Below are 18,921 nucleotides of genomic sequence, written 5' to 3'. Positions count from 1 at the left end.
ACCATTTAGTGCAGTTGCTATATTGGTATGGCGTCTCGTAGCCCGGAGATAGAAGGCTATCTCCGTCCCCCAAAACTTCTCTCCTCTTGAGTCTTTCTACACTCCTTAGCCGACACCAGTATGGGAGCATGACCAGCATCCCTATTACGGCATCCTGATACATAAAGATGTCGCAGTCTCCCAAATCGTGCGTTCTCCGGTTCAGCTTCGAATCGAGCCGCTAACGTCCCTCGTCCAGACCTCTTCCCAAACGATGCAGAATAGCCTGCACGCAATGCAGACAGCAAAAGGTCGTTCTCACTGCGATAGAGGAAAGCATCGCATTAACAACAGTACAGGCAAAATGCGACGCCTCGTTAAACCCGGACAAACCGTGCAGTCGCTGCGCCAAAGTCAAGGCCGAGTGTGTCATTCACGACTCCTTCAAACGGGAGAACAAACGCCAACGCCTCTCAGAGCTCGAAAATGAAGCATACGATCTACGAAAGCGACTGAGGGCATCAGCCCCCGCCGAGTCACCCACCCCGATTGCCATGTTGACGGCGGCCGCAGAGATGGGAGCGCATTCGGATAATAATAACGGGAGGGAATTACAGGCACACTCTACACCAACGACAACTATTTCGGCTTACTCGCAGCCCTTGCTGTCTTCGTCGTGTACGCCACAGATGGATGCCGTTCCGGACAGACGCATCGCGGATTTGACTATACCGCGAACATTGAACAATATCACGCTGTCGGGGAAAGAGATTGACGAGCTGTTTCAGCTGTACGTGGATTGCGCACTGTTTGGCTTCGCCCTCCCAAATTGAGGCTAATAATAGAAGGTTCTTTACTCAGTACGTGCAGTTTCTTCCAATTCTTGATCCCCAGACCACCCCTAATGCCTACTACGCACAATCTTCCTTTCTCTTCTGGGCCATTATCGGTGTCGCATGCAGGACATATTCCAGGAACCCGACGTTGGTCACCGCTCTATCGCGCAGCATCACAGAGATGGCCTTGCTATCGGCTGCTTCCACGTCCGCTCCATGGCACACTATTCAAGCCCTCTTCCTGGTCCTCACCTGGCCGTTTCCAAAAGATATGACCAGGCCTGACCTGACGTTCCCAATGAGTGGAATGCTCCTTCATATTGCAATGCAGAACGGCTTGCACATTCCCATGTCCAGTCACGAGTTTTCCAGGGTCAAGATTCCTGCACTGTCAGAGGTGGATATGACCCGGCGCTCTGAGCTATGGGCTCATTGCGTTATCGTTTATCAACGGTACGTCTCTAGCAGTTATGTTTGTACGCGCACTAATATCCCCAGTGCTTGTATCACTAAAGGACAGTCCCCTCGCACTCTTGTGAGCTTCGAGCAGGACCCAGGACAGAGCCAAGTTTTTTTGCAAAGGATCGCGCCAAGTTTGGTCCTGAAGGTCCGGTGCCATGAAACTGTCGCCAGATGCAGTGCTGCCGTTCTGGAAAATGGTGTGCGCAACATGTCTGTGGACCAGGAACGGGCTTTAGATATTCTCATTCGGAATTTTGAAGGGCAAATAAACGACCTCGACACTCAAGCAAGCTCGGGTATGTCTTCTCTCTCGATTAAGTAGGATAAACTAACAAACTACAAGATGACAAATTCCACACAATGCTTGCCCGTCTCAGTGTTCAAGCCTTTCACCTTTTTAAAGGCCAAACAATTTTGACCACCGGCTGCCTTCCACGACTTCTTTCCACGTGCTGCGCCATGATCGATTGTATCCAAGATCTGGGACAGAGGATTAGGGATCTCGCGATGGCACCAGTGCAGGTTTCATTTGCAATGCTTCTGGCTTCGGTAACAATATTACGAATTCTCAAGAGCACGACATTTTCACGCGAACTAGACGTCGAGCGTGCAAAAGCCTCCTTTTTCACGGCTATCAACCTGGCAAAACAAATGACAATCGACAGCAGCGACATGGCATCTAAAAGCGTCATAATCCTAAACCAGCTCTGGAACAGCACCAAAGCCTTTCGGAAACCTGATGGCAGCGAATACACTGCACTTCGCATTCGAAGCCGTCTTGTGCTCAGTCCCGTTCTCGATGTTGTATGGTGGTGGCGCGATGAATTCGACGCGCAGTATCGTACTATGGTTCTTCCCCAAGAGGCGTCAGAGGGTTTGTTTACGCTCAATGGTGTTATAGTGTACACTACTGATAAAGCTACAGGAGTCGATACTCATGAAAATTCCGCTGCTCCTTCGCATACATGGACAGGCTCCGTCGATCGACAGGATTCTCTGTGCTTGGACGATCAGTTTCTGGCGGATTTCGAATGGGCGCTGGGTGACGGAGGCCTGTTTCCTCCTACGGAGCCTTATTGTCAAACTTGGTCGTCTTTTGGTCTGATTCTGTGACAATCAGTTGCTCGCTTCTGGCTGTTCTAGCAGAATCAAAGTACTTTCAATTTCCCTGAAAGCTTACGTATTACTGAAGTTCTACTGCTTTGAAACACCTACATGGATCAAACCGTTACGGCTGTCTTCCTCTTTGGCCAGTATCAAAAAGGTCTCTTCCTGATAGAGCCACCATGATAGCACTTGAGGATACTCTTCGTTGGAGACGTATTCCCTTTGATCCTGAGAACTCCGGGATCAGTTTGTGATATGGACCTTTACGGAAATCTGCCGAATGGTGACATGGTAGCCGTGTATCCGTTACTGCTGGAGAAAGCATGCTAATGATGCAAGGTTTATGAAGTCTTTCTTATTGGCCAGAGATCCTAAGTACCCCCAAGGAGAACCGAAGGTGAAATTGATGATGCTTTAGAGTGCATGTTAGCTATGTTTTCTAGCGTTAGGACTGCTATGTCTCCTCGTTCTTGCTCTGCGCACACCAATCGAAGCTATGGCATCCAATAGCTTCGAGAGATCATTGGCTGACTCTCTCTCCAAAAGAGGTCATCGTAATCGGGGCACAAATAGGCAATAACACAAACACACTGATACTAATGTGACACTCAATGGGTTACGCACCAGAGACATACTATCTTCAACTCCTCTTGTATCGATCTTGCCGCCAAAGGCATTTCCAATAGGCCAATAGACATGGCGAGTCACAGAAAAGTGAGAGAACTGCATGTACAATGAACTCAGAACGGGGAATCACAGCCAGATTGTGAGAATATTGTGATATTGTCCAGGTCATTGATAAAGACATCAGGCCAATAAGTCTCTCTTTTACATAACAGATATAGCTTCACGTCACTTGAGCTTTCGTCTGAGTGTGTTAAGACCTCTTGGATTTGAGTCATGGTATATTGATGATCGAAAATGAACGAAGTATGTTGCATCCCTATACAATAACACATTCCTTTTAAGCTTATTATCACTCCGATAGCCTATAAGCAAGTCGTTGTGCCGCCAATATCCCTGTTCAGTTTCATGTCAGTCCCGCGGTTACGGTCTTGCTTACTCTCCAACACAGATATTGGCTTCCGACACATCGCCGAAAAGGAAAAGTTGGAGTGACCGGAGGATGGAGCGATGAGCGGCTTCTGTTACGGACGCTCGTGTATCAGTGCTACACGAAATATGGGCTATACACGGTCCTAAAAAGCGGGAGCAAAGCCCTATCCACCTTTGATTGTAAGCTCGAACCCAAGTGTTACTTGAGGAAAAAGCTCATAATGGAGCTGGGAAAGAGAGAAGGAAGCATAGTCCTTAACCAAATCTCGAATCCCGATCCTCAGTCCGAAGGTCCTTGTAATATTTCTTTTTCTTTATGCAGCCTTATTTCAGAGGCTGACAGAGAATTCAGGATCACCGACTGTCTACTACATGCACGCTTCCCGATTTTGTCGCTCAAAATTCAAAGTTGGAGCGCGGATATCCAGCCATCCTCAAACTACATTATCCGGATGTGGGAAACTTCACACCTCGGACGCAGTTAGAATCAGATTACAGTATCGTCAACTACTGCCTGGCTTGATTAATTTGCGAGCTTCATGTCGTCTATATATAGCTCCTTTTGATGGTGGTTTTCTCAGTCAGAGCTCTTCCTGTTATTGTACTGCCAGGTCACTAGAGATCATCATTCGGTATTGTCGTCCTGCTAGGAAGGATGTCCTTTAGACAAGCCCTTTAGTTCATCCAATGTCCCAAATAGTACAATATCCCAGTTCCTCTGGCATTTCCTATTATCAGTTAAACAATAACTATCTCGATTTCGTCTCCCGTACAGTACCCATTCGTATATTCGGATCCTGGTCAGCATCTAGTGAGAATAGCTCGCTCACTCTTGCCTACACTTGCCCAGATTGCTCCGTCCAACTTGGAGAGACAAATACAGTACTTATTCGGTACCACATTCAACCAAGCTTCGTATAAATGTGTTCATCAAGAATTGGATACACTTGCATACAGAAAAGAAATTTCTAGAAGGATGATCTAAAGCTGAAGCCGAAGGCTTTTTATTACTGACGTATGAGCCCACAATACTTAGCTACAGATATAGTTCCAACACAAAGTACTAGCGGCTATAATTATGTGCCTATCAAAGCCCTTTCACACCCTTCATGCTCCAAAATATTTCTGTATTGACTTGAATGGCAGCAAATCCCGCATAAAGTTAGACATCAACTGAAATAGCAGTAGATAACTGAACTGGGAAAGGCTGTATTGCACTATTCAGGACGTTGTCCCTCCATCGAAAACGATTGAGAGATCCGAGACACTGATGATGTATAGCGCACGGGGACAAACAGATAAGACATGCTATACCAGCATTATGAGTGTACGCACTTGTGCACATATTTTTGGTGCATTCCCATACATCATCCCAAATAGGAAGGTGGTTATCAGTGATAGGCATCGGCGAAACCCGTGATGGCTTATCGTAGACAAAGAAAAGAGCTTGGTTTCGCCTTATCGCTCCATGCGATGCGTCAATTCGTTGATGCATGATAAGATCCCTGTCCCGGTTTAGTGCCGGGAATCCCTGCATGTGGATTGAGTCCGGGCGTTAGGGTTACATCCTGATAATGCATACAATTCACTTGACATCTTGTGATAACGCTGGGGCTTATATCTCTCTGTTTTTCCCTCTTTCCCCTCATTTATTATTGATCCATCACCAGTACACTGCACGATGAAAGAAAAAGATATCCAAGGCGCTATTACGACCTCGGCCGAGGTCGACGAAACAGCCCCCGACGAAGCAACAAAGCATCTCCGAAACATCAAGGAAGCCCACCACTGGGACCCCAATCTTCCACAAGAAGTCCTCGATGAAATCGACGACGCCCTCGATACTTCCAACAAAAACACCCAAGACGATGTTGCCCATGAGTTGCTGGACAATTCGCCGTATCCTGAAGTCCGCGCCGCGGTCCCCAACCGTGATGAGGGTGGGCACAGCAACACCATCCGCGCGTGGACCATCGGCTTGCTTTTCGCGACCATTGGCTCTGCACTAAATATGCTTTTCTCCCTGCGCCAGCCGTACATTGTGATTCCGTCGTACGTGGCGCAGGTAGTCGCCTACCCCGTGGGAGTTGCGTGGGCCAAGACCATGCCGAACCGGAAGTACAAGCTCTTCGGTCTTGAATTTAACCTGAATCCAGGCCCGTTCAGCAAAAAGGAGCACGCCATTGTGGTGATCATGGCCAACGCGACCTTTGGCGGCGGTGCAGCCTATGCGACTGATGTCCTCCTCGCCCAGCGAGCCTTCTACAACAAGCGCTTCAGCTGGGCATTTGAGATCTTTATGTGCATCTCGACACAAATGCTGGGTTTTGGACTGGCGGGCTTCTTCTACCGCTTCCTGGTCACTCCTGCTGCGATGATCTGGCCCTCTACCCTCATCAACACGACGCTCTTCACGGCATTACATGACCGCAGCAAGCCGGATCCGCGGACTGTGTCTGGGTGGACAATTGGAAAGTACCGCATGTTCCTGTACACCATGCTTGGGTCATTTGTGTGGTACTGGTTCCCTGGTTACATTGCGCCGTTTCTGAGCATCTTTGCATTTCCGACATGGATACGACCCAACAATGTGGTAGTTAACCAGTTATTTGGAGGCTCGTCGGGTCTCTCGTTGATACCTTTGACGTTCGATTGGACGCAGATATCTGGGTTTAACTTCAGTCCGCTGATTGCGCCGTGGTATGCCATCGCGAATACGCTTATTGGCATGGTGGTGTTCTTCTGGATCGTCGCGGCAGCCATCCACTACTCCGGCTTGTATTATTTCAAGTACTTACCGATCAGCGACTCGAATAGTTACGCCAACACTGGCGCAGTGTATGATGTCTCCCGCATCCTGACACCAAACCTCACTCTCGACGTGGAGAAATACAAATCCTACTCGCCCTTGTTCCTTTCAACCTCCTTTGCCCTCAGCTACGGTCTATCCTTCGCCAGCATCATCGCCGTCCTCATACACACAGGCCTCTTCCACGGAAAGGAACTCTGGACACGCTTCCGCCATCTCGGCCGCGAGGATGAAGATATCCATGCCCGACTAATGTCCCGTTTCCGCAATGTGCCCTGGTGGTGGTATGCAGCCACAACACTGATCATGCTCGGCATTTCCCTTGGCGTGACACAGGGATACCCGACCGAGCTCAGCTGGTGGGCGTTTTTCATCTCGCTCATCATTGCGATTGTGTGGTTCGTGCCGTTGGGAATTGTCAAGGCCGCGACGAATGTGGATATTGGGTTAAATGTGATCACAGAGTTCGTGGTGGGGTATATGCAGCCTGGCAAGCCGATGGCAATGATGTTGTTCAAGACGTATGGGTACATTACCATGTTGCAGGGATTGTATTTCTGTCAGGATATGAAGTTGGGTAAGCTTTCCGTGCCCCCTATTATCCTCAGCTCTATACACGTATATTAATCTATGGCAGGACACTATATGAAAATTCCCCCAAGACTAACATTTGCCACACAAATGGTGGCTGGCTTGTGGTCATCCATCGTGCAAATCGCCGTCATGAACTGGGCGCTCAGCACCATCCCAGAAGTCTGCTCCTCCACCCAAGCGAATAACTACACCTGTCCCAACGGCCGTGTCTTCTTCAATGCCTCCATCATCTGGGGAGCCATCGGCCCAGCGCGCATGTTTTCACCAGGACAGATCTATTCAGGTCTGTTATGGTTCTTCCTCGCCGGCGCGATATTTCCCGTGGTCATTTACATAGCCGCGCGAGTCTTCCCGAAATACAGACTTCTGAAGTTCCTCAACGCACCACTTATATTCGGCGGTGCAGGCCTAATTCCTCCCGCTACACCACTGAATTATCTCTCCTGGGGCATTGTCGGGTTCCTATTCAACAAGCTCATTCGGGATCGGTTTCGCGGTTGGTGGATGCAGTATAACTATGTGTTGTCGGCGGGATTGGACGTTGGTTTGGCGTTGTGTACTATTTTGATCTTCTTGACGTTGAACTTGACTTCAACGAGCTTTCCGGAGTGGTGGGGTACGAGGATTGCGAGTGATACAATGGATATAAAGGACACAGCGGTGCAGATTGTGTTGCCTGAGGGGGAGACGTTTGGGCCGAGGACGTGGTAATTTTAGAATGAGCTACCGCATGCCATAGTTATCTCTAGATCTTTCCAATTATTCCTGGTCGCACTGTGGTGTAACGTACCAGAAGCAAACATTTCTCCAGGATTGCCGCAGTATCAATACAGCGGTCCCGATTCACTATGAACTCGCAGTCGCTCTTGTTTTCTTGTCGGAAAAGGACCCGCCAGCACCAGCCTTTGCCTATATCGTAACATCAAAGCCATCACGTTTGCTTCTTGGAAGTTTCTTTTCTGCATACGGAAGGGAAAGATTGAGAATAAGACCGAGACATGTTTCAACACCAAGGGAATCAACGGCAAGGTATACTTCCCATGGGAGACCCTGGTCAGGGGCTCAGCAATTTAATTTGTAAAAATGATGCAGAGGTCATCCACATTAAATTTTACTCGGAGCTGGCGGAAGGGTATGCAGATTGTATTGCTCAGGATAGCGCAGTCAATTCCGAATACGAGTATTAGGATACTGAATTCGCCAGTATACAGAGATATGCAAACAAGATATACGAAGATCCGAAGTATGGTCTAGAGGCTTGAATAGCTCCAATGGAGGTCTCGAGTTGATTTGAATAGCTTTTGATGTTGTGTAATTCCGTATCAAAACTGGCATGATTCGGGTGTTATAAGTTCGTCTCTTACCCCGAAAAATTTGGCCAATTTTTTAAGATCCTAAGCCGAAAAACAGCAGAAGTACATTGCGAGGTGGCAGTTTCTCTGTTTTCCTTGTCTCCAGATGACTACTGGTTTTGCGCGCGATATTAGTGTCTAAACTATCATGCTTCGCATGTTAGAAGTTCGGCCCTTACCCAAAAAATCCAGTCAAGTCGTAAGGTCCTCGGGAAACAGCAGTAATGCACCGTGAGGTAGCCATCGCAATGGTTCTCCTATCCCCAAATGATTCCTGGCCTTGCGCTATATCGGTTGTTCTAAGCTAGCTTGCTTTGCGTGTTGGCGGTTCGTCTCTTGCCCCGAAAAACTCGGCCAAGTTTGATCGTTTGAAGAGCCAAATAGGGCGTCTACCAGTGACTCGATGCATTACAAGGTTGAAGTCACCGGCATTTTCGCCGGAGGGAATGAAAATACAAGTTGTCTTAACCTATATAGGCGTGTCAAACTCAGCCGTCACCCATGCAGGCTCTCCCGTGCCTCCCATATCCAGCAATTTCTTATGCCAAAGAAATGTAACCGCGCAACAAATCATTGACTGATAATTGTATAATAGCTGACTTCTTGCAAACAAATTTCCACTGACGTCTTTGAACAGATTTCTTTCCCAATAATTCATTTTATTGATCGACATCAATCATCACATGATTCAAGCAGACTTCCTCCCAAGTTGTAACCGTTACATGAGACATGATTCTGATAGAACATAAGAGAGAAAACACAAAGTTTAAAAAAGAGATACATTACAGCCCATCAACCAAGCAATCTAAACAACTCGCTTCTTCAACCCAACCTGCAACCCGAGCGGCTTCCGCAAGAAACCCTCCCTGGTCTCCATAGGGTGGTCCTGCTGCAACTCGAACTCGAATAACCGGAAGACAGTGCTAACAGTAAGCAGGAGCTCCATCTCAGCAAGGTTACGACCAACGCAGGCACGGGGACCAGTGCTGAAGGGAATGAACGCGGCCTTCTGGCGGGAGGTGAGGCGCTGGGGGTCCCAGCGTTCGGGAATGAACTTGTCGGCTTCGGGGCCCCAGATTTCTGGGTGACGGTGGATGGTGTAGCTGGGAACGGAGACAACGTCGCCGGGGTAGAAGACGTGGCCGGAGATGTTGACGGGGCTGCCGTTGGGAGGGATCTGGCGGGGGAGACCCATGGCGGAGGTGCTGTGGATACGCATGGTTTCCCAGATGACCCATTGGAGGCTGCAAATTAGTGTTAGCAGTAATCTTGAAGAGGGCTGTAAAATGGGGAAGACCTACTAAGGAATGTCCTTGACCATGGCGTGGGTTGCAATCTCAACATCCTTGGGAATGGTAGCGTCGAGTTCCTTCTGCAGCTTGGGGATGACACCAGGAGTACGCAGACACCAGTACAGAATAGCGCAAAGAGTGTTGGAAGTAGTGTCCGAGCCAGCAATCAGTTGAGTCAAAGCCTCAGCAGTCAACTCCTCATGACCAAGTCTGTTACCAGTATTGTCCTTGCCTTCCATAAGACGAGCGAGCAGATCGACACGGGTGTTGTTGGCCATAACCTCAGGCTTGGTACGCTCATTGACACGAGCAACCGCAATACCAGCCAAGTTGGAAACAGCCTCAAGACCCTCCTTGAAGAACTTGTCGGGGATAAACTTGGCGAAGGGAATGAGGGCGGGCATGGTACCGAGGGTAGCAGAAACTTCACCACGGCGGTTCAGAACCTCAACAGCCTGCACATACTCAGGTGGAGAGTCGGCAGTCTTGCGCATCTCGGCAATATCCTTGCCCTTCTCGAGCATACCGAAGGGAGCACCAAAGGCCAGGTCACCGATGATGTCGAAGGCAAGGTAGTTGAACCAGTTGAGGGCGTCGATGGTGGCATAACCGGTCTTGGGGTTGCGCTGGAGTTCACAGAGGCGGTTCCATTGCTTGACGAAGAGCTCAGCGTTGACGTGGATGTACTGTTCGAACTGGCCGACGGACTTGGCGCTGAAGGTGTGCGAGACAGTCTTACGCTTGCGAGAGTGCTCTGCACGGTCGCGGGTGTTGAACAGACCGCGACGGATGGAGACGAAGGCATCGTAGAAGTCACTGTCCATTGCATTAGCACCTATTACGCTCAATTGGAGATATCAGGGTACATACGACTTGAGGAAACCGTTACCGTGACCGTAGATAGCCGGGATAGCGGCATCGTCTGCAATGGAAGTGTGGTTCGGCGCAATGCGAACCATCTTTCCCTTTTTCATATGGGCATCGTGCACAGCCAGGAAGCGACGTCCATGGCGAGTCTGGAGCAGCAACCAGAGGTTGGTCCAGGAGGCAAAACCAGGGCTGGGAATATCGGTCAAGCGCCATCGCTGCAAATAAGGAATGATATAGTACGCGGCCAGCAAAGCCAGCAACACGTAGCCGCCGTACGGCGAGATCAAATCAGTGATCATGTTGTCTCGTTGTCGAGAAAGACAAAAAAAAAAATCTGAGTACGTAGTAGAGATGTCAGTTTAATGAAGATCACGTGGGGTAGTTGTGCCTGATAACCGAGGCAGCAAAAGCGTTAGACTAACCGGATGGGGAAGTCCCCTGCACAAGACAAAAGTAGGGCTGTTTACAGTCGAATAAAAGGAGGAATGAGTATCAAATTGATGTTGGACGATACTCAACGTGGTCGAGAACATAGAAATCGGCGTCTCAGACTCTCAGTATTTATGTTTCCTCCCGAATTGAATCCCCGAGGCAATAGCAGCACCCGGAACTGGAGATCGGGAAGTCTGGGGAAACTGCCAGCCCGCACGCCAACCGATTGATCGCTCCGAGTTCGGTTATGCGAATCAGCACCGGTCAAATGTCAGCTTACTCTGTGGCAAATCCACCTGTACGTGGGGGGCATGGAGGGACATTTGTAGACATCATTGTATGGAATGTTGCATTCCTATGTGCTATGATGTTTACTATTTACAGCAGACTACCACTCCTCAACTCTAAACAGCCCATTTCGTCTCTTTTCTCCCTCCCACCGCTCAATCCACCCCTTCATCTTCTCCCGGCTCTTCTGACTACCTACGTTCACCGTGGGAATCACCCGCCCGATCCGCAACGCACAACAAAAAGCCGTCAACTCCCGGAACGAACTATGCTCACTATACGGTACCCCATAACATGCACTCTCCCGCGTACTGCCGCGCTGAGCTACCAGGTCCCTTGCCGAGAACCCCGTCCTCCACTGCGCAGAGTGTAGTACCGTCTCCACCGGAGGATTATCCAGCATCCTGCCAGATGGCGGCCGATACGACCAGCCCGTCGGGCGAAATCCCACAACCCGCGAAAAGTGCGGTTTCATCGACGCCAAGTAGTCCGCCAGTGTTTCCGAGCGGATTTCGAAAATCGTTTGCATGTGGATCTGGGCTTCAAGAGGATCGTCTGTTAGAAGAGCATTAAGTTCGGGGTCTTCGAGACAGGCGCAGACTCTTTGTTTGGCCGGTGTCGCATAGATTTTGCATTGGAGAGCGCGGGCGATGCCTAGACATATTCGTTCTTTGCCGATGCTGTATGTTCCCATCACCACGAGTAGCCGTCCTTTCTGCGATGGCGGTTTTCCTGCATTGCCACCGGTCACTGCATTTACAAACTGGCTCATCATACCACCATCACCCCCGCCGTTCTTCTGCGGCAGAACACCCGCGTCCTGGTCCAATTGCACACACAATTCCGCACATGCCTGGATCACGTCGTTCTGGCTTGGGAACGCATATTTCGGACTCATATACGTCGTGTCCAGATAACAAACGTCAATCTTCTGAACCCGACGCTGTCCAGTATTCGGGTCCATAATCTCCGGGCGAAGAAGCGCATGCTGTACATGCGCAGGAGACGCTCGGAAATCGCCACAATGTAGCACACGCCGCAATCTCGACGAGGGTCCCTGTCCAAACCTCTTCTCAAAAAGAAACAGCGCGCTACCGGGACAATGGTTCGCCTCGATTAGAGTTACGCGCACACCGTCCGTACCAAGCACTTCGGTCGTCTTCTCGAACTCCAACGGTACGATCCATTTCGGATCAACTTTGAGCTGTTGCCGGACAAGATTTGCTGTAACTTTACTACAATAGATCGGGCCATGGCGCCAGGACGATGTAAGGCCCACGTAGTGGTCGCTGTGGTAATGGCTAAGGAAGTAGGCGTTGCAGTCTTGGACAGCGCCGTAGCGAAACGCATCCACGCAGATGGAAAAATTTGGTATGATTTTGTAGAACGGACAGGTTCGTTGGTAGGCTTGCTTTCCGCGCGATGAAACTTCGTTTGCTGCGGCCGCCGCCCACGCTGTGTCTTCAGCATTGCCGGCCATTAATTTGGAGAAGGCAGATTTCGACGGTGCTTCTTTCGTAGTGTACGGGTCTCTTTGTGCTGGCCGCGCTATTGCAGCCTTTTCGATTCGAGTCAACTTGTCGGGCGGTGCTGGTGCCGGCTCTGCTGGTGCGGGATTTGGAGGATCTGTCTTGCCATCGAGGCAGTCGTTAACGTGAACCGATACATCCTGTAAACTATTAGCTTCAACTCGATATAGGACATAGAAAGGAAAACTAACCACCTCGCTCAATCCAACCAAATTACCCTGGCAAATAGGACAAACAGCCTCCTCTTCACACTCATTCCCGGCCGCGGAGAGCGGCTCTAAGAATTCTTCCTCGCCTTCACCTAGATCGTCAAAATTCGCATATTCCTCGTCGATATGGCTCGTGGCTTCTCTTACCAATGGTGGTATGTCGGGCGTTGGCTGATCTGGGCCATCAGTATTCGACTTCGGCTCGTCCGTTGTACTGGTCACTGTCTCCTCGACCTCGACCTCCCGGAATGCGCCCAGATCTCCCTCGCTATCTGACTCGTCGATGAACGGGCCGCTGGTGTTCGCTTTCGGTTTAGCACGCGACTCGGACTTATCCCCGGCACCCTCCTTCTCATTGTCTTCTCCCTTCCCATCTTCGCCATCCTCAACCAGTGACAAACTCGATGAATCCCCCGTCCTACGCCTCTTCACTGCAGACCGATTCTCATTGAACCTCTCCACGTCCTCTTCCTTCCCAACATCCTCCCCTTCCCCCCAGAAATCATCCGGCGTCCGCGATCGCGACCTCGACCTCTCCCTCCCAACATCTCCCGTCCCTGATGCAGCACGCCTCCGATCCTCCAAGAACAAGCTCTCATTCGCCGAAGACCCAACATTCGAATTCTCCCTCCGCACGACAGGATTGCGACCCCGATTCGCATCCCCTGTATTCCTCTTCGTATTCGAACCCGTGCTCGTAGCCGTAGTCCTAGGACTAGGCGAAGCAAACTGCGTTATCCGGGGCTGGCGAGACGTCGCTTGCGGGGGACCGTCTGTTTTCTCGAAGAAGCTTAGGATGCTAGTGTTGCGTTTCGCGGAGTTTTGGCGGGATGTGCCGTTGCTGCTGAAGGCTGGTCGCGAGGGCGCTGAGGAGGGTTTCCTGGGGAGGGATCCGGGCATTTTGGGTGTGTCGTGGTTTGTCATGCTATGCTGGGATGTCCGTTGCTAGTTTCGTAGCGAGTGGCGAGGGCGCAGCGGCTTTGCTGCGGTGGGGAGGTTGTCGCGATAAGGTCAGGAATCAATTCAAGGCGTAGATATCATGCTCAATTGTGTTTCATTATTCGGATTATCGGTAAATGTTCTTGAATAAATTGAAGCTCAGCGGTGACAAGCCGAGAAAAGCCCGCCACGGGAAAATTCGCGTCGCGTAGTCACGTGGACCCTGACTACGTGCAAATTATCATCCTACGACATTTCAAAAACTGCAAAGTGCCTTTTGAGTGTTTCTCATTGCTAGAGGCGTATAGCAGTTGCAGGGTATGCAGATGCACCGTACTCTAACCAGACGGCCGATTCAGTCAACACTGTAGATCCTCCAAGACACCCACACCCATTCCCATTTCTAATCCATGTGCCTTCGTTCTCCCTTTAATATCGCCTCTCACGATATATCTAACCTCCGCTATCGCATAGTACAAGTGGCCTCGAGCCGGGGAATATTCATCACGCAGTATGGACGGAAACGGCAAAACGGCAGAAGAGCGATTCAGTCCGAAAACCGCAGTCACATCACATCACGTCGTAAGTAAAGGGATTGCATCGATTCAATTTAGTAAGAAAGCGTAATCATCATCGAGTTCCGTTTAGGATGGAAGGAGTCGGGTCGGGTCGATTAACGAGCTTTTCCGGCCTGGTTGGCAGCCTCTGCTAGAGGTTAGCACATCCCATAAACAACACCCCAACACCCTCGCAAGCACTCCAGAAAAGGAGTCAAAGCAACAGGGGAAAGTAAGGCTTAGCTTACCCCTCCTCGTGGCATCTTCCAACAATCCAACATCCACCTCCGACCGCGGCAACATGACATAGCGCACGACACTCCCACGAATGAACATATTTTTCACCGACGACAGATGCGGGTACTTGTCCAGGTCGAGCACATCGACATCATCGAGCTTGATGTTCAGGTATTGGTCGACGGATTTGAGAGTGCCGCGGATGCGGATGTCGTTTTTGAGCTCAATGGTCACGGTTTGGTTTGTGAGGGTCTTGAAGAAGCTGTAGACCACAGAAAGAACATGTCAGGCCTGGTTATCATACGTGATTGGACGTTAGATCGGAGAACGCACCTGAAGAAGAGCATGGTGGAGGGTCAACTGAGAGTCGGTAGGGCGTGAATCGGTGTTGATGATGTAACGGGCTATCGCATTGCCCCCTGGGCGATCAATATGGAGAGTGAGTGTAAATGACTGGTCTTCCAGCGACGGTCTATAAGTGAACGGTGTTGAAATCTGGTGGTCGTGGGACGAAGTCGATATCGCAGTCGTATCGGAACTTCTCTGGCGTCACGGTCACGTGACGCATTTGGTTGGAATTGGATTCTGTCTGCACTGAATGAACAGCATCGTGCTTAAGAATAGAGTGGAAGATAGCAATAATCGAAGGATCTGATACTGAGTAATCTCGAATCGCTGCTTCACCATGCGACAACTACAATGGCTGCGAAGTGCTATTCCGCATATATATCTCAGCGGAGAAATTGATCAGGTTGAACAAACTGGGACAATAATAGCTCAAAATGGTCATTCTCATTAATATTACTCCCACCAGGGGACTGGGTATCACTATCTAAAACAAAAAATGATCTAACCCCCAAACCAGTGGGAGGTCTATCTCCGTCTCGGCTTCATCGCCCACCCAGTCAAGCAGGTCCAGCCTGCTCCATTCTTACGACCTTCATCAAAGACACCACCAGCACCTTCCAACAACCGATCTCCATCACGACCCATCTCCATCTGCAATTTCAGAAGCCACTGCTCCCACATCCAGCCGCCGAACAGACCTGTCAGGCTGGCGACGTTGGCGGTGCTTCCAGCCGGATCGGAGCTGTCGAGTTGGCTGCCCTCGATGCACAGCCCGGAGGTCTCGCGCGGTGGTTGACATTTGCGTGGCTCGACTCCCATGGGTAGGAACATCCAGGCTCGTCTAATGCCCGTCATGTTGGTTTTGCGAAGACGGGAGAGGAAGTTCTTCGTTGGGTTCGGATCGTAGCCGCGAGTCCTGAGATTGAATGCGAATTCGACCGACGTTGCAGATGCATAAGGAGCAGCGTGGGATAGCTCCGCATCCATTGTGAAGAATTCAAGGTATCCACCTGGTTTGAGACAGCGATAGCACTCCTGGAGACATAAGTCGTACTCGTCTTTATCCTCGCCGGTCGGACATTCAGTCTTGAGAAGTGCAGGAAGAGAGCGTGCCGAGATCACATCAAACTTGTTGTCACCGAAGGGCAGCTTCCAGAGATGCGACACTGAGACCTGGCGATGGTTGGATGGGCCTTTAATTCCGCGGTTCACCTTTTGCTGCTCTGTAAAGACCGTGTAGACTGAAACATCCGGGTTATCACGCGCCAAATACCACCCCCATTCGCATGTAGCATGGCCACCCAGGTCCAAAACTCGCAGACACCGCTTGTCGTTCTTTGAGGACTTTGTAACAGCTGCCTTTGCGAGTCTTCGCGAGGCAGGGCTAGTGAGCAAATTACCGCCGTTGAGAAACCGGAGAGCATCCATGGCCCAGAGCGATTGCCGGATCTGAGCAAGCACCAGCTGCTCTTTCTCGAGCAGGGAGAAGTCAGCCTTCTCAGCCAGGACAGACATGAGGGTTGAATGGCGTGGAGCCTGGGAAAAAGGACCCTTGTAGGCAGGTCGTTCGTGGCGAGTCAGTTCATAATTCCCCAACAAGCGGTTGGCGTGCAGCTTCGTCAGACCTAATCGGTCGGACTGAACTGCGTCAAAGCGGAGGTCGCGATGCTTGAACGCCTCCAGCTGGTTAGAGACTTGACGCAAATACTGAAACCCTCGCCAGTAAATCGAATCTTTGCTCGCCGTGGCCGAAGGAAGAGAGCTAGTCGGTTCAGGAAGTGTCTCGGCAAAACGAGCAGACTTCTCGCGACTCTGTTCGGAAGATACTCGCCCAGTAGTCCCATCGTCGATGCCGTGAGCCGGGCTCTCGTCAACTGGTGAATTGACTGGATTCGTCTCACTAAGGGCAGCAAGATAGGACGCTTGTGCCGTTAGCCAGACACTTGTTCGATCGCGGCTTGTTTCTGCCTTCCGTTGTAATTCCTCATGGTAATGCTCGTCGTATTCACCACTGGTGTTGAATTCAACGGCGCGGGGAATCTCGTCAACGGTATCGGCTGTTGGACTCAACGGACTGTGTTGATCCTCGGGCGATGTGACCTCCGCGGGAACCCGGACAGCAGTAGGAGGCCCCTCTAGAGCCGGTACGGCTGTCAACTCTCCTTCGTTTGACCGCTGATAATACTCAATAACTTGCTCGACGATTTCACCATCATCATCGCGGCCAAAAGGTAGATTGTAGAAGTCCTCTGCAGCGGCTGACGAAGGATTATCGGGCTTGGGAAAAGACCAGGTATGGCGGGCGCGAGGCGTCAGTGCTGCGAAAAAGCCGCCTGGAGAAGGGATACTGAGACTGGTGAAGCTGTACCCCGACAAAGCTGATGCGGGGGTGGCATCTTCAGTCTTAGGAATGTGGTCCTGGGAAGGATCAACCTGCCACATCTCCTCATGTGCCTCGGAAGTTTCCGACCATGGTTCCGGCGTCCCGTCCAAGTGAATATGCCTCAGGAGGTCCAATGCATCTTCGGGGAGGTTGATAGAGTAGTCTGGAGTCGGTTCGCGGGCTGGCTCAGCATCCAGATTCAGAGACAGCATCGATGTGTGCGGGGCAGTCCTCGAGGGTACTGCAGGGAACTTCCCTAGGAATTGGCGCCAGTCCTCATCTGTATCTTCAATCGCAATCTCGATTTCCTGAGCATCTGAGCTGGTGTTTGGATTAGCGCTGTCCGGATTCTGACTGTCCTCTAGGTTCAAATCCAAGTGCACGCGCACTTCTTCGGTGTTCCAATCATTGTCGGGAACGGACTGCAAATCGGGAGTTGCTGGAGCACTCGTGCTCGACACCTGATCAGACGTCACGCTTCCGTCGAGCGAAGGAGGGGCATGCACAGCGGGGACCGAACGTGCGAGCTTTGACAAAGCTGCCGGCGACACTGGAATCTTCGGCGGGGGCGTTGGCGGGACTGGAGAGCTCTTGTGTGGCCCCTGTACCGAGCATGGGGGAATTGTGAGGCTGAGGTATTTCTTCATTCCGGCCGGAGTTGTCGACGGGCACTCATCACCTTCCGATTCGGTATCCGTGGCGTCGTACAGTTCGTCCAGGCCTTGCATTTGATGCTGCCATTCGGTGTCTGAGCACGAAGATGCTGTCCCAGCAGACAACGGAGAGATAATGCGATGCCGTCTGGATGAGATGCTTGACAGACCGCTTGTTTGGAGCTTTAGTTGTGGCGGGCTCTCTGGCTTCGGAGGAGCTTCTTGTTCAACATGGCTATCCGATTTGGCGTACTGGGACTCTCTGATGTCTTCAGGAATGGTGTTCAACCTGCGCCGCACCCGCTGGAGCGGTGGAGATCTCAAAATTGCCATTTTGTTGGATTCTGCGTTTGAAATATTAGGTCGTAAAAGAAGATTATTATGATACCTCGTCGACCCCGATCAACAGGGCCTAGTCGTGAGCCGTAACGCAAGCAAAACCAACACCAAAGATAATAGCAGCCTAGCTACCAGAGCTTGCGGCTTGAAAAAGGAAAGCAAATAAAAAAGAAAAGAGGTGCAGAATCGAAGCAGAAAAGGTGAAGAACGGCAGTTCGTCCGGCGCGGGGGTGCTAATAAATAGAGCCAGAGCTCCGGCTCTTCACAGCAGCGCATCTTCAGCACAGAACCAGAGCGGCTGCAGACCAAGCTGGGATGTGATGACCAGCCGGCCCTGTCATTGGCAAAGGAAGATTGTTCGGCGCTTCGCTGTGAAGAAAGCATGAGGAGGTCTCCATGCGCCCAAGCATAGAGGCTGGTGATTGGCCGCTGCAGGCGCCCGGGAGTTGCTATCTTTAGCGTACTTGTACAAGTACAATATTCAATATTAATGGTTACTCATAGTGTACTTGTACAGCGTAGGGTAGCAATGGGACGCTATTGTACTCTAAACATCTCATCATTGCATAAATGCCCATTGCTCGTCACGAGGACCGGCAATGGCTGATGGATTCCTCCCGGATTTTCAAAAAGCGATACCCAATCGTACA

At 50.7% G+C, this 18,921-nt stretch overlaps 6 protein-coding genes across 6 annotated transcripts; 2 read left to right on the top strand and 4 right to left on the bottom strand.

The window, feature by feature from the left end:
- Window positions 1-167: 167 nt before the first annotated feature.
- Window positions 168-2,390, top strand: ACHE_31378A (Zn(II)2Cys6 transcription factor; the record flags this gene model as incomplete). Its single annotated transcript, XM_043278101.1, has 6 exons — window positions 168-187; window positions 239-769; window positions 828-1,268; window positions 1,314-1,573; window positions 1,621-2,151; window positions 2,203-2,390. The coding sequence occupies 6 exons, from the start codon at window positions 168-170 to the stop codon at window positions 2,388-2,390; spliced, it is 1,971 nt and encodes a 656-aa protein (XP_043135913.1).
- A 2,731-nt stretch (window positions 2,391-5,121) lies between these two features.
- optB (small oligopeptide transporter, OPT family) lies at window positions 5,122-7,554 on the top strand (the record flags this gene model as incomplete). The annotated part of the gene is made up of 2 exons (XM_043278100.1): window positions 5,122-6,826; window positions 6,887-7,554. 2 exons carry the CDS (start codon window positions 5,122-5,124, stop codon window positions 7,552-7,554), a joined length of 2,373 nt encoding a protein of 790 aa, XP_043135912.1.
- A 1,446-nt stretch (window positions 7,555-9,000) lies between these two features.
- On the bottom strand, window positions 9,001-10,656 carry ACHE_31376S (cytochrome P450; the record flags this gene model as incomplete). Its single annotated transcript, XM_043278099.1, has 3 exons — window positions 9,001-9,439; window positions 9,497-10,303; window positions 10,358-10,656. The coding sequence occupies 3 exons, from the start codon at window positions 10,654-10,656 to the stop codon at window positions 9,001-9,003; spliced, it is 1,545 nt and encodes a 514-aa protein (XP_043135911.1).
- Window positions 10,657-11,177: 521 nt separating this feature from the next.
- Window positions 11,178-13,739, bottom strand: ACHE_31375S (DNA cross-link repair protein PSO2; the record flags this gene model as incomplete). Its single annotated transcript, XM_043278097.1, has 2 exons — window positions 11,178-12,746; window positions 12,798-13,739. 2 exons carry the CDS (start codon window positions 13,737-13,739, stop codon window positions 11,178-11,180), a joined length of 2,511 nt encoding a protein of 836 aa, XP_043135910.1.
- Window positions 13,740-14,427: 688 nt separating this feature from the next.
- On the bottom strand, window positions 14,428-14,895 carry LSM2 (Sm-like protein LSM2; the record flags this gene model as incomplete). Its single annotated transcript, XM_043278096.1, has 3 exons — window positions 14,428-14,459; window positions 14,560-14,810; window positions 14,882-14,895. The coding sequence occupies 3 exons, from the start codon at window positions 14,893-14,895 to the stop codon at window positions 14,428-14,430; spliced, it is 297 nt and encodes a 98-aa protein (XP_043135909.1).
- Window positions 14,896-15,421: 526 nt separating this feature from the next.
- Window positions 15,422-18,265, bottom strand: ACHE_31373S (uncharacterized protein; the record flags this gene model as incomplete). Its single annotated transcript, XM_043278095.1, has 1 exon — window positions 15,422-18,265. The coding sequence occupies one exon, from the start codon at window positions 18,263-18,265 to the stop codon at window positions 15,422-15,424; it is 2,844 nt and encodes a 947-aa protein (XP_043135908.1).
- Window positions 18,266-18,921: the final 656 nt, after the last annotated feature.

Source organism: Aspergillus chevalieri, chromosome 3 (genome assembly GCF_016861735.1).
Source record: "Aspergillus chevalieri M1 DNA, chromosome 3, nearly complete sequence".
NCBI classification, from domain to species: domain Eukaryota; kingdom Fungi; phylum Ascomycota; class Eurotiomycetes; order Eurotiales; family Aspergillaceae; genus Aspergillus; species Aspergillus chevalieri.
Note: the sequence above shows the minus strand (reverse complement) of the source record. Positions and strands in the feature narration are given on the sequence as shown.